We start from the raw sequence: 16,722 nt of genomic DNA on the forward strand, positions 1-16,722 counted from the left end.
GTTCAGGGTCTTCCATCATCCCACCAAAGTGCTTTTTGACCCCATCCTGAATGGCTCTGATGAGTGGGAGACACATTTTAGTGGAGGTCTCCAGTCTGCTGAGTTTAACTTTTAGCTGGAAGATCACAGGAAGGAGCCACCCCATGTGCGTATTCGTCTCTGACTGAAGGAGTCTGACTCAATCAGGAAAGCAATTTCAGCTGGACTCAGCCTGTATGACATAAAGCAACACGATTTTTAGTAAATTACCTTCAGGCATAGATGTGGAATGTAGAGCCAAGTATGGACATGCATTTTAAAAATTCAAAAAAAGGTTTGAAAAACAAATAAGTGAGCTAGCTCCAGCATTGTTTTCCACCTGTGTCATTTATGTCATACTTTGGAAATAAGAAAAAAAACTCACATTTTCACTTTGAATTCTTCACAGACATTCCTGATAGCATCCTCCCTCTTCTCTTGTATGATCCGTATGATTCTCTGCAGAGCTATGTATGTTGAGTCCCACCGAGTTTGATTTGGCCGGATGAGCTGGAACTTGCATTCACTTTCTACAATTTCTGCTGCCATGTAGGACCGACCTGACTTATTCTTGATTGTTTGGCATTTCCCAAAGGCTGCTCGTGATAGCTGTTTGTATGCATCATTCATCTCTTCTGCCTTGACAGCATCTGTTGTGACGACTGATTGTCCAAGGTCTCAGAGCTTCCGGTATGATGGTGCCTGTGTTTGGCTTTGCCGCTGCCGTGTGCAGTTTGTCACGTTCTTTCGTCGTGCTGTTTTTCTCTGCTCTGCTGTTTTCTATTTGTATCAATGATGTACTGGCTGCCTTGGTTTATGATCGTTTGACGCTGTTATCCATCCGATCTTCAATGATGGCTCAAGATGTCTCATCCTCCTCCTCCTTTGGCACTTTCCATCCTCCGCCAGTGGATGGATCCTCGGCCAGCATCCTCAGCGTTCCCCGCAGACCACGGAGAAGGAGAGGAAGAAGAGCAGGTATCCAGGTGAAACTTAGGCTTTTCTGGCGGCGGGGTCTGACTGGAAAGCGATGTCGAGCGTGCTTTGTTACCTATGCTCAGAACAGCTCCATGGAGAGGAATTTGTTTCCCACGTTCCTGCTTGGATATGCCCGGCTCTCCGAGACCGTGCTGCCTCAGAAGGGTTCATCCAGACTCTCCTGCTGACTGGCTTTTCATCCCCTCGGTAAAGTGGAATCTATGAGCGTGAAGGCTCAAACCCCGAGTATTTACGTCCTTTAACTCGAGCCTCTGCGAAAAATGATGCTTCCACCCCGCTGAACATGGTGCTTTTTAATGCCCGATCATTGACTAATAAATCGTTTGTTCTCAACAATTTTATATCTTCTAAAAAACTGGACTTCTTATTTCTGACCGAGACCTGGCAGCGGGACTTGGACTATTCGTCTCTCATTGAAATGTGCCCGAACGGCTATTCCGTCATCAGCCAGCCTCGGGGATCTGGTCGTGGAGGAGGTCTCGCGGTGGCGTTTCAGGGCCGTTTCAACTGCCGCTCAGTGAAAGTTGGACACTTTCTTTCCTTTGAATTACAGCTTATTAAAGTCGGAAGTAAGGATTCTTTTTATTGTGCTGTGGTGTATCGTCCACCCGGCCCAAATAGCTTGTTTTTATCGGAGTTTATCGACTTCCTGTCCTCTACTATGAGGTTGCCCAGACTGCTTCTAGTTGGGGATTTTAACATACATGTTGATGACTCCGACCTCTTTGCCAGAGGTTTTATCAAAATTATGGATTCTTTTCATTTTACCCAGCATGTGTCAGGCCCCACACATAACAAAGAACACATGCTGGACCTTGTTTTTACTTTGGGTTTGAATATTGATTCTATTTGTTCTGAGGACATTTTTATCTCTGATCATCACTGTATTCTTTTTAACATGTCTTTTCATGAGCCTTTGTCTCCTGTTCACCGGACAATTATCTCGCGCATCATAAATTCCTCCACAGCGGAGAATTTCTCGGATGCTTTTAATTTAACACTATCTCCCGCAAAATGGCGTTGATTTCTTAACAGATCTATTTAATAACCATTGTTTTTCGATTTTAGATGAAATCTGTCCGGTTAAAATGAGACCCGTTTCTGTTTCCAAGTCCTTACCCAGGCTAAATGACAACATCCGCTCCATAAAACGTGATTGTCGTAAAGCTGAGCGCTTATGGAGGAAAACTCATTTAAATGTTCATCTCCTTTATTTAAAGGATCTTTTAGCCTCGTTTAACAATGCAATTAGAGATGCGAGGGCTGCTTATTTTTCTCATCTGGTTGCAAAGAGCAGAGGTAATCCTAAGGTATTATTTGACACTATTACTGATATTATTACTCCTGCTCCACCTGCTGCCATTATTTCTTCTAATGAAGACTGCGAAACATTTCTTTCGTTCTTTCTAGAAAAAAATAATAATGTAAGGAAAAAATTGTCCCCATCAGCATCTGCATCGTCAGTTCCTGCGCCAGCTCGGCCTGTCATTTTAGAAAGCTTTTTACCCGTCTCACTATCAGAGATGGAAAAAATAGTTAATGCAACAAAAGCATCCTCCTGTTCACTCGACATTTTACCCGCATCGTTATTCAAAAATGTCTTCCACTCTATTGGTCCCTGTGTGCTCACCATAGATAACTCCTCACTGGGATCTGGTAAAGTCCCTGCTTATTTTAAAACTGCTGTTATACACCCCCTGTTAAAAAAGCCTATGCTGGACCCATCTCTCACTAGCAATTACAGACCAATCTCAAAAATACCATTAATTGCTAAGATATTAGAGAAGGTTGTGGCTAAGCAGCTTACAGCAGTTTTAGACAAACATAATATCTTTGACAAATTTCAGTCTGGCTTTCGTAGAGCTCATTCTACTGAAACAGCCCTTCTTAGAGTTTCCAATGACATTCTGATGCAAAACGATGCAGGAAAGTGTTCTGTACTCCTAATGTTGGACCTCACGTCAGCCTTTGACACTGTTGACCATTACATTTTGCTTGAAAGGCTGAAATAGTGGGTTGGTGTATCTGGGTCTGCCTTAGAGTGCTTCTCCTCGTATCTCTATGAACAATACTTTTCTGCGGCAGTCTCTAAGTACAGGTCATCTTCCACGTCCCTGTCCTATGGTGTGCCACAAGGTTCTGTGCTGGGGCCCTTATTGTTTTTAATATATCTACTTCCTCTCCAGCATATTTTGAGCCCCTTTGAGGACATTCGCTACCACTGCTACGCAGACGACATCCAGCTATATATATATCTTTTAAACCTGAAGATGTTTCTAAGCTGCAGATTCTAAATGTGTGCTTAGAAACCATCAAAAGTTAGATGGCTGACAACTTCCTCCAACTTAATGAAGAAAAGACTGAAGTCCTTGTATGTGCTCCAGACAGACATGTACCTAACATAATGAATGCTCTTGGTCCTCTTTCAACATTTGTGAAATCCTCTATCATGAACCCTGGAGATAACCTTTGATTCTGCTCTTACCCTCGATGTCCACGTCAAATCTCTGGTTCGGTCATGCTTCTATCATTTAAGAAACATTTCTAAATTGACCCCTATAGTATCTCATACTGAACTGGAGATTGTTATTCATGCATTCATTTCATCACGATTGGACTACTGTAATTCACTGTTTACATGTCTAAACAAAAGTTCCCTGGAGCGTCTGCAGATTGTCCAAAATGCTGCAGCAAGGCTTCTGACAAAAACATCGAAATACTCTCATGTAACACTGTTGCTTATACAGCTGAACTGGCTCCCCGTTGAATTCAGAGTCCATTTTATGATTCTGGTTCTGACATTTAAAGCTCTTCAAGAACAAGCACCAGCGTACATCATTGAACTTTTACAGCCCTATGCCCCTAGTAGGTCCCTGAGGTCTTGTGACCAGGGCCTACTTGTTATTCAGTATACAAGACTGAAAACCAAGGGTGATAGAGCTTTTGCTACTGTGGCCGCCAGACTGTGGAATTCTCTTCCTCAGAACTTGAGATCTGCAGACTCAGTGATTACTTTTGAAAAACAGCTAAAAACACATCTTTTTAAAATTGCATTTTGTTAACTTTTGACTGTTTTTGTTTTATACCTTGTAAAGCACTTTGTGATCTTTTATCTAGAAATGTGCTATATAAATAAAATTTTACTTACCTACTTACTAAATTTAAAAGGTGGCATGTATACCTTTGATGTGGTGGAAGCTGGTACTCAAGACCGCCATCTTGCCCCAGGATGGTGAATGTGTCGAGGTTGTCAGCTTTGGTCTCTTCAGAAGAGCTTTGATCTGACTCCGACTCCCCTTCCTCAGGTTCACTTTGTTCACCAAACACACTGAATGCTTTAATAAAGTTCGAGCCACTGTCTGTTCTCGTTCTTACTACTTTCCCCCTTATTCTGTATTAACAATGAATGTCATCAAGGGCACCAGCTAGGACATCAAAGGTGTGGGACCCTTTCAACCTCTGGCAAGGAAGGCAGCAGATCTCCTCTCCAAGGTTTCCTCATCTATCCAATGAGCTGTGACTCCTATGAAACTTTGCTGGTGTGCTGTCCAACAATCTCTAGTGGTGGCAACATGGCTGACTTTACTGAGGTGCAGCATCAAAGTTTTTTTCATCTGATTGGCAGCTCCCTCTATTCTGGTCATGAGAGTGGGTCTGGAAATGACTTTGCATTGAGCATTCAGTGTCAACAAAAGTTCTTTAAAAGAAGGTTGTTCAACCACAGAAAATGGATGAAGACCTTCACAAATGAAATTAATCATGAGCTTGTCAACCTTTGCCTGTGATACTCGTCTGTTTGCACCCACTGATATCACATCATTGATTTTTGCTTGCTTTCTTGGGGGTTCTGATTGCTCCAGGGCTTGCTTCCGCGTTGCTATAAAGTCACTGAAGGCCTTCAGCTTGGATGGATGTTTTCTCTGTTAACAAATTTTTAAACAATCAGCATGTAAATCAATTTTGTTTTAATGAAACAAACCAAATTTTACACAAAATATTTTCCCCGATAAGTCCCTAATACATAGCTACCGCTGGTAAATTATATCATTATACCTCGTGTTTTTTTTATTTTATTTGACAGTAACAGAGGTTGCAAGTGTTAATTAACAAGTAACAAAAGTCAGCTGTCTTTGACTAATCTAAGGCAAGTGAGCGCTCTGTTATTCTTTTGCCTGCAGTGTGAACAGTGAACATATGTGGGTTAAGTAAGAAAGTAGCCACTTCTGTCTTTAATTTAACTATTTTTTAAAATAAGTTATTATTATTAACAAACAGGAAAAACGTAAGTAAACACGTTTTCTTTTGGCAATTTACCAACCCAGTAAAAAAAAAGTAAGTTGGACAACAACGTGCCCGATCACAGTAAGTTGCTAGTACCAACCAACGTTAGCTGTGTTCTTCACAGATGTCTCGACTTAATGTGATTAATTTGAGCATAGCCTTTTTCCTACCATAACGGTACAAGTTTTATTTAACTTACCTCTACATGCTTGCGCAGGTTTGATGTGGAATTTTTAAAAGCTGCTAACTCGGTCTCTCTGGGCAAACACAGCTTACACTGCATAATAAAGCTGTTGCCTTTCTTGGACTTGAAGCCGAAATGGTCCCTTAAATACGGCCAGGGGTTCACATCGGTTTCTTCGAGTTCAGGGTCAGCAGAATTCGATGGGGTTTCTTTTATCACTGGATCCCTAACACCGATGTCAGACTCCATCTTTATTAGGCACTAGGCATGTGCCTTTATTTCCAATAACTTCTAACTGTACACAACCCATGATGGTGCCAGACATGACTGCAAATCCCACATCTGACAGTCTCATATTTGGCAGCATCACAGGTATGTGTTTATCACTATAGATAATATATACATAGACAGTGGGGATTTTTAAGTGCTGGATGGTGAGCCACATTCAGTCTCATGTCTTTTCCTTACACTTAGCCATTAGCTTGCAGTTTATACCAAGAGTAGAATTAACAACCCTTTTTTTCTGAAACTTCTTTATGCCAGCTCCTTGAACTGTTTGCTTGTATAACTTCATCAATTTAAACTCTTCATGTTTAGAAACACCTTCATAAAATCTGATCATCACCATATCAGTCATTTTGCTAAAAGGCAAGAGTACAGAGGGTAAAAAAGCTTTTTTGTAATTTCTTTGAGTAGTACTTCTCCAGGCTTTTTGAAGGACATTCAAAGCTCTTCTTTGGATGTTGTCTACTTTTTGATCCATTCTCTGTCAGGATGATCCCACAATGCTTCAATAATGTTCACACCCGGCTCTGTAGAGCCGATAGTGTTCTATTGTGTGTTTTTTCTCTCCAGGTAGTCTTTATTCAGTTGCCAGTATTTTTGAGTTAACTGTCATCTGGAAAAATTGAATGATGGATCAAAATCTGACGGTGCTTTTCTTTGTACATAATTCCATCAATGTTGACACCATTGGCTGAAATGCCAACACAAACCATCACAGAGGTGAGATGACCCACTACAGCTCACCTTTCTTTCAGCGAGTCTGTGTAACCCTTCTGCAGCATTGGAAATGAGTTGTGGCTTTTTTCCAATCAACAACACTGGTAATATCTGAGTATAGTGTGCTTTACAAAAACCTTCATTCAGTTCAATTCAGTAAATCACAACAACAGTCGCCTCAAGGAGCTTTATATTGTAAGGCAGACCCTATAATAATATTTTACTTGTTTCCCTGAGACATCATTCTGGATTTTGGTTATTCCTTGACCTATTTTGTTGTACTGAGCAGCATCTCCATAATAACGGACTCACATCACTGACAGTCCTGACCACGCATGCCATGATTGGTTAAAGTTCTCTTTAATTTAAAATAAGCATTTTTCTAATTGGCATTTGTGTGCATCTCCCGTTTGTGATGGCTGGTTTGTGAAAACTACACGTGCTGTATCTGTCCTTTTGTGCTTCTTTTTATTAATAAGATGGAAAGCATTTCTCATGACATCAGTGGCAGTGTAATATATATTAGCTAAATAAAAAATGAGCGCTGTGTATAGCAGAAAGCTGTTTCACAACTGAATACCCAGTATTCAGGTAGCGTGGTGAAACTAAACTTTTACATGATAACTTTGTCTTGCTTGATGCAGACACAAAGATATTTACATAGCTGTTCTATGCAAATGCATGCACACATACATACAAGTATGGACACGCACTCACCTCATTTCCCTTTCCTTCTCACTTGACCTAAAGGTCAGCTAAAGGCCAACTAATTGAGCCGAGGAAGAATGCATCATTAATTATGAATACAGTGTCAACATATAGAGCTAGAAGATGAGGACAGCAGAGGAGAAAGTGTGGAGTAGAGCGACACTATATGTTGGGTTGCCTTCTTTCTCTCTTCCCACCTGCTAAATGTCATTGCTTTCCTTGTCATACCTCAGGTCACGGTGTGCTCGCCTCCTGCTGCGTCTACACACACAGACACACACAGACACACACTCATTGCACAGACAGGCTTCTCATTGCTGGCAACAGTATGAATGTGATTCTAAGATACACTGAAATATGAATGCAGTGCTCTTATGTTGAGATCTGATTGGATTAGTTGTTCTAACTCTCTATACTTTGAACTCAGCCCTGACACACGTTTGTGTCAGGAGCACTAAGCAATTACGATTCAGCAGATGTTACATTTGCACATTTAAATCTTTATTGATTAAATGTTTATCAGATTTTGGATCCATTTGCATCTAATTCCCACTTTTGGTAACAGAACCCTGTAACTCAATCAGCAGCAGTAATTGTCCTATTTGCATGTACTGCAGTCCTGCTGCTGGTTGTTGGTGGCGTTGCATTGCAAGTGAGCTGCTGGAAGGCAGATAAATGCAGGATGAGCTGACTGGGATAAATACAGAGTAGAATAAATGGGGCTGAAGGATTTGAAGGACAATAATTGCAATTTGTTTCACCAATACTGTGATTATATTTTATAAATTAACACTGAAGAACACTTGTGACAAACTAAATAGACTTTCTATAGAAAAATTGTACACGTTTACTTCACATTTATTAAGGAAGAACCTAAGACTGTGACTGGTGTTCAAAAGATTACAATTTTAGGTACTGTGGGAAAAAGCGAAGGAAATGAGCTTCCACTGAAGGGTGCTGGAGCTCTAGAGGGGGTGAGGGGCTCGCTCATATGGGATGGACTCAGAGTAGAGCTTTTACCACTTCTCATCAAAAAGGAGCCAGTTGGGGTGGTTTGGGCATTTGACCAGGATGCTTCCCAGACACCTCCTGTGTAAGGTGTTTTTTTGCTTCCACCTGGGAAGAGATAATGGATTATGTCTCTCCAACGCCTTAGTGTCCTCCTTGAGAGCTAGATTAATAAGCCCCCAGAACTCATACAAATGATTTAGCATTTCTCTAAACCAAACTGTGGTTGCTGGATGATCAGACATGCTGTCATAGCCCAAAATAGTGTTTAAGTCACTCTTTTACTCTCTCTGTTTTGGTGCTTTCATGTGCTTTTATTTTTGCTTCTAAGCATTATAAGTGGTCTGTTTGTTTAATAATATATATGGTTATGTCTTTGTTTTATTATTCATAGACTTCTCGCTCTTTTCTATGCATAGATGCTTTTGTGCCTTTGGTTTTCTTATAGTATTCATGAATGCCTTCAAACTGTCAGGAATTGCAGGGAATATGTCTGCGTGGCTGAATTGGGCACATTTATATGATTGACCCAAGTACTGTTGTTAATTATTGTGCATTTTCTATTAAAAACAGGCAAAACAAAACAAAAATTGATTGTTTTTAGTTTAGTCAGATTGGAGTAGGAAAATTTCCATGATCACTTGACCATGATGGGATCGAGAATAAAAAATAAACTCTTTCATTTTACTTCTTACTTTAATAATAACAGAAAGATTAAAACCTTTCACCAGAGGCACGCTTTAGCCAGGTCTTACCAACTTTACATGGGTAGCATATAATTACTATACTACCATTACTCCAGCTGTTTGTTAATAGTTGTTATTCTCTATTTTGTCTATTTGTACATACTGTATGCTGTTTACACCAGCACAAACAGGGCTTTAAATACATTCTGCCATGCAGTACTTTGATAATTTTCCCTCTCACATTGGTCTCACTGAATTATATTGTAATTATAAGCTTGTCATCATATTAGCTTTTAATTTATACCACCAAGTGCATGTCTAATCCTGCACTGTCTTTTCTTCCAGGTTGGGCCTCTCCAAAGCTACCAGGAAGCTTCTCAGCACACACTTTGTGTCTGATGACAAGTCTCAGCGCTCGACACCAGGATTTGGAATTTTTGTTTAACCAAAAGAAAACATTCTTTCTTGAAATGTGACAAAGTCTTGTTTAAAGACTCTGGTTCATGAGCAAGGATTTTTTCTTCGCTGTGAGCTCTGTCACAAAGGTGCAAACAGAACTACAGAGCTACAGCTGAGGGGCACTGGTAGCCCTGAATAATTGCCCCTCGACTGAAGGCGCCAAAAAGGCTTTTTCTTGGATTGTCAGCATATTATTAAAGGTCACTATCCTTTCACCCCTCTTCCCCCTTGAGCCCCGTCTCGCTGCTTCATTTTTTCCCTCTCTTTTTTAAATTTCTCAGCCCTTGACTTTCAGATTATTGTGGGATTAAATATTTGGCCCTCAGAAACCCCTGTTCAAATGTCATTTCCCACCCAGGAGTATACTGAGACTGAAACTTTAACCAAAATAACACCCAGGAGGAAGCAGTGAAGGAGAAAAGAGGGCTGGAAGAGGAAGGAATAAAGGAGACTGAAGGGCAGATGGCTGCACTGCTCGAAAACACCAACAGCTGGATGAATAAAACATTTGAGTAGAGAGCGAGTCGTGACATCTGGCTGAGGAGTGAGTGACTCGCGTTGCTGCTTTCCTCCTTTCTCCTTGTTCACTTCACTCTTTTCACTGACCTACATCCTTGTCTTCTTCACCCCCTCCCATCCATCTTTCTTTTCTCTCATGTCATCCTCGCTCTCTCTGTGGACACAGGAGTTCAGGTGGTCACTCAGACAGACAGAAACAAGCTTGTGACTCTGCTTGTTTCTACTTCTTGCGTTCCACCTTTGCGTGCCCTCTCCTGCTTGCCCTCCTTGTCTCTCTCTCTACCTCCTCTACGGTGTGGTGTGTGTGTGTGATGGTGCGTCCCCTCCGCTCGGCCCTGGAGACATGCCTGTGCAGGAGATGGCGGTGAGTCCTGTCAAGTCTCTGTACTGGGAGCAGTTCCCTTCCATGTCGCAGTGCCGCGTCTACTGCACGCCTGTTTACCACGAAGGCCTGGTCTATGTGCTCGGGGGCTGCAGTGAGACCGGCATGCCTCTGGACAGCGTTGAAGTCCTGGATGTAGAGAGCCAGACGTGGAGCCAACTGCCTCCACTGCCTACTGCGCGGGCGGGGGCCTCAGCTGTGGTGCTAGGGGGCCAGGTTATGGTGCTTGGGGGAATGAATCAGCAGCAGACCCCTCTGGCCTCTGTGGAAATGTACCACCCCGATGAGGGCAAATGGGAGACAAAGGCGAGTCTGGGTCAGCCATCCATGGGAGTCACCACAGTGGAGAAAGGTAAGAAAGCGTAATCCACCTGCGCTGCTCTGCTTTGTGATATTGTTGTCACAGTTTTCTCACTTTGAAACTTAAATCTGCTGATCTCAAAGAGCAGTGTCCAATCATGGCTTAGTGTTTGTAACCAGTTTAGTTAAAGATGTACTTGTTATTGGTTTACTGCAGCTTTGATGAGGTTACAGGTAAATATTTGTAGGATGGGCAATCCTTTTAATTTTACATTTTCAAGTTTTACCTCTTTCCATATACTACTTCCATTCATCCAATGACTGGATTGTTTCATGTGTATGATCACTGATGTGCCATCTAGTAAGGATGTCCCAGAAAGCATAAAGGTGACAGGCAGCCAGTCTGTTAATTTCAATGTATTTTTCTCTTTTTTTGCCACATGTTAGCTATGTTAGCTTTCCTGTTTGCTAGCAGGAAAGAGGTGTTCTATGTATGTTGGTCAGTGTTTTTGATTTATCCACCAAATGGGGTTTAGTGAGCTGATACACATGAAAAGCTTAAAGATGACACATTGCATGTGGGTTTGGGTGGCTGTATCTCAGGTTTTAGGTCATCTACTAATCAGAAGGTTGGTGGTTTGATTCCTTGTTACTTTCGTCTGCATGGTGGTGTACTTTTGGGCAAAGTACTGAACCACAAGTTGCCCTCTGATGCATCTATCAGATGGTGAATTTTGAAAAGCATTTAGGTTTAGAAACAAGTGCTTGTGTGATGAGGCATGTTTTGTAAAGCACCATATAAAAACCAGTCCACTTCTCCTTGGCTCTTCTCTCTTGTGTTATTATGTGTGATGTAATACTTCCTGGGGCGCTTGATTTATTGGCTTTTAGTTAGATTTATTGCCATCAACAAAATAACTACTCTTTCACTTCACTTGTTGCTGGTCAATTCCGTTTCCCACGCACATTGCCTTTGTGTGAGGAGCTGCACTCACAGTGAGAGCAGGGAGAGGAGAAACTAGCATGAGCAGAAATAACAGCAGCACAGCACACAGTAAAGACTCCCACACTTAGCTGAAATGAGAAAAATGCAACAAAAGGCAAGTGATGACATTAATTTTTATTTTTCATTTACTCTCATTGTTTTTTACAATGCCGATCTGCTGATACAATGCTTTGTATCAGCAGATACACAAAGCCAAGTTAGTCAGCATTTCACCAGAGCTGAAAAAAGCTAGATCATAGAGATAGCGTGTCCAGTCTTTGTTTGACAGGTTTACCTTATTGCAGAGCATTCCTCTGCTTGTGTTTGATTTTGCATGCCCTCCCTCAGTGACTCCAAAAAATCTTTACATAGGCTCATTAAAAACTGATGAAGAAGAGTATGCAGCTGCTTTGACGTATTTGTAAGGCTTTAAAACAGTCACAGCAGAAACAAACTCAATTCTCCGAGGTGTCGAAGTTAACTAATTAGCATCACATTTTGGTAGAAGCTTTTCAGATGCTAAAGTGTCTCCTGAGTGGGAGGTTTTTCTCTTGTGATTAAAGCTGAGTGGTGCTCAGATCGATTGCTGCTCGCACAAGTCGTGATGTTGGTGCTTAGCTTTGGTTTAGGTTCTGTAAATACTGCACGTGGCCAGGCCCAAAGTTCTGATTATGTAAATGGTCAGTAGATTAGTTGTGGGTGTCTGCGCTCATGTCTACTGTGTGCATGCTTCCTCGTGTACGCAGAATGTCACCGAACGTAGCTCGTGCAGAGGCAATCATCACGCGGTCTGCCTCCACTGAATAAACATACTGGACTTCATGCTCATTCCCCAGGCGTGTGCTGGCTATCAGTTTGTGTATGTTGGCAGGAGGAAGGGAGAGTCGTGAGAAAGCGAGGCTGAGGGAGAAAGAAGACAAGACAATGAACTGATCTCCTTTCCAATAAAGGGGAAAAGATGGAGTGCATATCTTTAGCCAAAAAGTCCAGAGAGATTCACATTTTTACAATACGGAGCAAAAAAACTGAGAACAGAAGGAGAATAAAAGAGACATCCACTTGTTGAAGTGCTTCTTCCTGCTGTTTCTTTTGTTTACATCTCAGGCTGCTTTCTGTTGAGCGCTGGCCTTGTAAACTGAGGAATCAATATCACCTTTCAAGGTAATAGAGACAGAATAAGGGAATGTTTCTCTGATGTGCATGTATATATGCCTTATACTGTTTTAAATATGCAAGAGACAGAGCACAGGTGCTGCTGATGAGGGAACTGCAGATCGGTTTGATCCTTGTAGCTTGTTTTTGGAATGTGTTATCAAATGAATATTAAAACTTTACATGGTTTAGTATTATGGGTATATTATGATGAAACATTGTGCAGCTATGATGCAGTAATTTTGTGAAATATGCAGAGAGATGTATTAGAAACACTGTCAAACATTCTGCTTTTGGATCAGTGATTCTTTTTATCTAAAGTGTTTGGAGGGAATTGGACTCTACTAAATTTCCTTGCTATTAACTGAATGGCAGAACTCTTGGGTGTAGGACTTAACACCGGTAATAATCTAGTTTTAATCTACACATATTTGGTGTGTGGGAGATTTCATGTTTTGAAGTTTTAGCATCTTTGAATAACTGCCTGATGTTACTTTTTTTCTAAACATACTCTAACACTAACAGTTCTGTCTTGCATGAAAACAATGAATATATCTACTTTATATCCATGTTTTCTATGTGCATCATCAACTATTGATAATGACATTATGCTTTGTGCTAAGTTTAGCTGCAGTCATTTAAAATGTATAGAATCGAGAGCATATTTTACGACTTTTTTCCGGGGCGTCAAGTCAGCTAGGGGCACTTTTCAAATAACCCGACTGGCTAGAAATACAAAAGCTGCTTTTTAAATGAAGCACCAACTGTAATACATAATATAGGCTGAATTCCACACAAGCAAGAATAGATGCATCCAAAGTGGTGATGTGTGAATGAGTCTGATGGGAAAAGTGCTGTATAATGTACCATATATCATATATCATATATCAAAAGGGCTGCATTCATTAAAAGCAATATAGAAAAATGACTGTGTCTGTTAATAGATTTATCAGTAGCCATGTCAAAGCCCCATTACCAAGACACCAGAAGATCTGACTAAAATTACAGTAGTGTATACTGTGAAGTTAATGTGACGCCTAAATGAAGTTATTCTTGTGATAAGACAATGTTAGTGTTGTTCTTTCAGTTTTAGTCCCAGTGGTTTTAAATGGTGTATGAGAAAAAAAAAAATATATATATATAAATATACTGCAGATGCACCGATTACAGTGTAAGCTAGTGATAGGGATTTTTTTGTCAACTCCAGTTTTCTATCCAAGTACAACTAACAGCATATGAAAAGCAAAATCAACTTTTCTTCAACCCTCAATCTTTATTTTCATAATAATAATTAAAAGAAATCAAACCTTATAAATTTCCCCAAATTGTTACTTATTTCAGTAAAACAACTGAAAATAAAGAGGTGCCAATAATTCATTGAAAAGGTTGCTGTACATCCACCTTTGTGTGATAGATTTGATCTTACCAAACAAAAGCAAGTGGAACATATTTATATATAACAAAACAAATGTCAGGTATTTGAGATATTACACCATTTTCCAATACATTTTTAAATTCAATACATTTTTTCACCCATCTTATTAATTTTCCCCATAACTGCTTTGATCCTTTAGCTCTTATCAAGGCTGCTGGCTTGTGGCTGGCTCTCTGCTCTGGATACAGCTTTAGCTTTAGCCTCTTTGCGTTAGTGCAATGTTTCAGATCTGTTAAAATTCAATATTTATGTTTACCCAGCCAGCAGCGAACTCAAGCAGGAACATGCTTTGAGTGCGGAAACCAGTTTAACCATTAGAGAAAAAGTGCCATTACAGAAAAGCTTAACATTAACAGCATGGATGCTCATGTTTCCAGGCTCGTAGTTTCCAGAGAAACTGCAGTGCAGTGTGGAAGGAAGTAGGAAGGAAAAAATACAAAGGAGTGCAACTTATAGTTTTCTATCATTTTTTTCATGCACTATTTCCAGTCTTCTATCATTATTATCGTTTTCCTTACCATCATGATAGCAGCGTAGTGTATTCATGTCTTTGTGTTTGTTCCCAAACTCCTCTAAGACGACAGCTTCAATCTTCATGAACTTTACCAAGCGTGTCTGTGAAGGCTCTCAGTCATCCAGGTCATCATAGTCTAAGGAGCTTGGAAAGAAAAGCGTCTGGACTTCTTTAATTTTCTTGAAAATTACCAAGCGTACCAAGATTCGTAACATCTATATAGTGATTAATTAAATTTTTTTCTTCAAATATAAAGTGACGTTTCTTTTTCTCTGTATTTGTATATAGAAACTGTGGGATTGAGGCCAGTTTATGAGCGTCCGGCCTTTTTACACACGCAAAGTGAATGTTTGCATGTTCATGTTTGCATGTTCATGTGCATGTGACACATACGGTCATCAGAAGGTTTAACAACTGCCAAGTTTTCATTGCTATCTTTGCCATTAACTGAAGGAGAAAAATGAACATGACTGGCAGGGAGAGGGGAATCTTTTGAAAGATTTGAATTTATATCCAAAGAACCAAAACCAAAATAAAAGTCCACAAGTAGTCACTGCAAACAGCGGGTGTCGTTTATTTTTACGAGGTAAAGTCTTACCATGCCTTTTCAGTGTTTTCCATCTCAATTTCTATGCTCACAGTTACTGATATTCATGTGAGGGTCAAACTCTCTGATCTGTATCTCTGTGAAGGTTCTCAGTCATTCAGGCATTCTAAAGAGATTGGAAAGCGTCTGGACTTCTTTAAGTTCCTTGCAGACGTTTGACCTCTCATCCGAGAAGCTTTTTCAGTTCTAAGAGCAACTGGTGGAGAGTCCCAGACTTTAAGCCTTATGGGAGTGTACCCCCTATTCATAAACTCATGGCACAACATAGAAGAGCCACCTCGACTGGACAAGACTCGGCTGTCCATCTGCACCTAAAGGACAAAGAGGACGCCAGTGTTCACATTTTGGACAGAGAAGACAGATGGTTTGAAAGAAGACTGTGAACAACCATCTTTGAACAGAGGCGGGGGCTTACGACACCAACTGCCTGCCATCTATAATCCAGTTTTGAGATCCCTTCCCAGACACCTAAACGCCCACTCACATCCTGGGCCTTTTGACCTCAGTAAATCACATGATAGGGTGGGGCTAGGTTTCACAGTGGGTTCACTCGAAACCTTGGCTGATTGTGACCTACACCCGTAATGACACCTTGGCTTGTGTGATTAGGTAGAGGATCAATAGGGGGTCCATGACCCTCTTGGGGACACTCCCATAGGGCTTAAAAATCTGGGACTCTCCACCATTTGCTCTTAGAACTGAAGAAGCTTCTCAGATGAAACATCTTCAAGGAACTTAAAGAAGTCCAGATGATTTTCTTTCCGACCTCTTTAGACTATCTCTGACCTGTAGCAAAATGTCAAAAGTAGTGCTCTTTCCTCTTTAATTGACTGTGTAAATGTGTAGTTTTAAACACTGTGCAAATCACGTTTACTATTAGTTCAGTAGTAATTAAGCTATTTAGGCTTATTATTTAGAGGCTGATCAACAGTTACAAAAACAGAAAGCATATGTAAAGGAATCAACGAATATAGCTGCCGATGAAATGGGCTGTAAACATGTAGGATGGGGCTGTTGACATTTCATCTTTTCCTGGAAGTTGCTTTTTGTTGTTGTCTTCTCAACTCTAACTGTAGTCTGATGCAGGCCTGGCAAAAACCATAGGGTGGGTTTTTACTAGTAGAAAAAGGGATAATAAATAGCACCACAGGTAAATCTTGACACTGAAAAAGCTTAGGACTAAGTTGGTGTGTGTATTAGGATAATGATTTGCCCCAAGTGATGTCACAGATTAGTGTTATTACTTTGGTTGTTAAAACCTTTGTTGGACAGTTACACAAAAAAGTAGCTATTATACATTACATTATTTTCTCTTTACTCTTAGTTAGTGAAAACTACTAAACACTAAGTACGTGGAACGACAAGACATAACCTGAAACATGAAACACCTGGGACTTGGAAACACGAAAGGAGATGAGCAGACCATCCAACAACAGGCAGAGGAAGACAGAGGACTAAATAAGCCAAGGATAACGAGGGGATG

General features: G+C 40.6%; 1 protein-coding gene across 1 annotated transcript in view; it reads left to right on the forward strand.

Annotated features, from left to right (window-relative positions):
- The window catches only part of klhdc8b (kelch domain containing 8B), a 259,550-nt gene that overhangs the window by 50,761 nt on the left and 192,067 nt on the right, over nt 1-16,722 (forward strand). The window contains exon 2 of the mRNA XM_026154336.1: nt 9,232-10,598. Within this exon, the coding sequence (XP_026010121.1) occupies nt 10,208-10,598 (391 nt within the window). The 5' untranslated portion in view covers nt 9,232-10,207. The remainder of the gene's footprint in view (nt 1-9,231; nt 10,599-16,722) is intronic.

The sequence above is a fragment of the Astatotilapia calliptera genome, chromosome 20, assembly GCF_900246225.1.
Source record: "Astatotilapia calliptera chromosome 20, fAstCal1.2, whole genome shotgun sequence".
Classification (NCBI taxonomy): Eukaryota; Metazoa; Chordata; class Actinopteri; order Cichliformes; family Cichlidae; genus Astatotilapia; species Astatotilapia calliptera.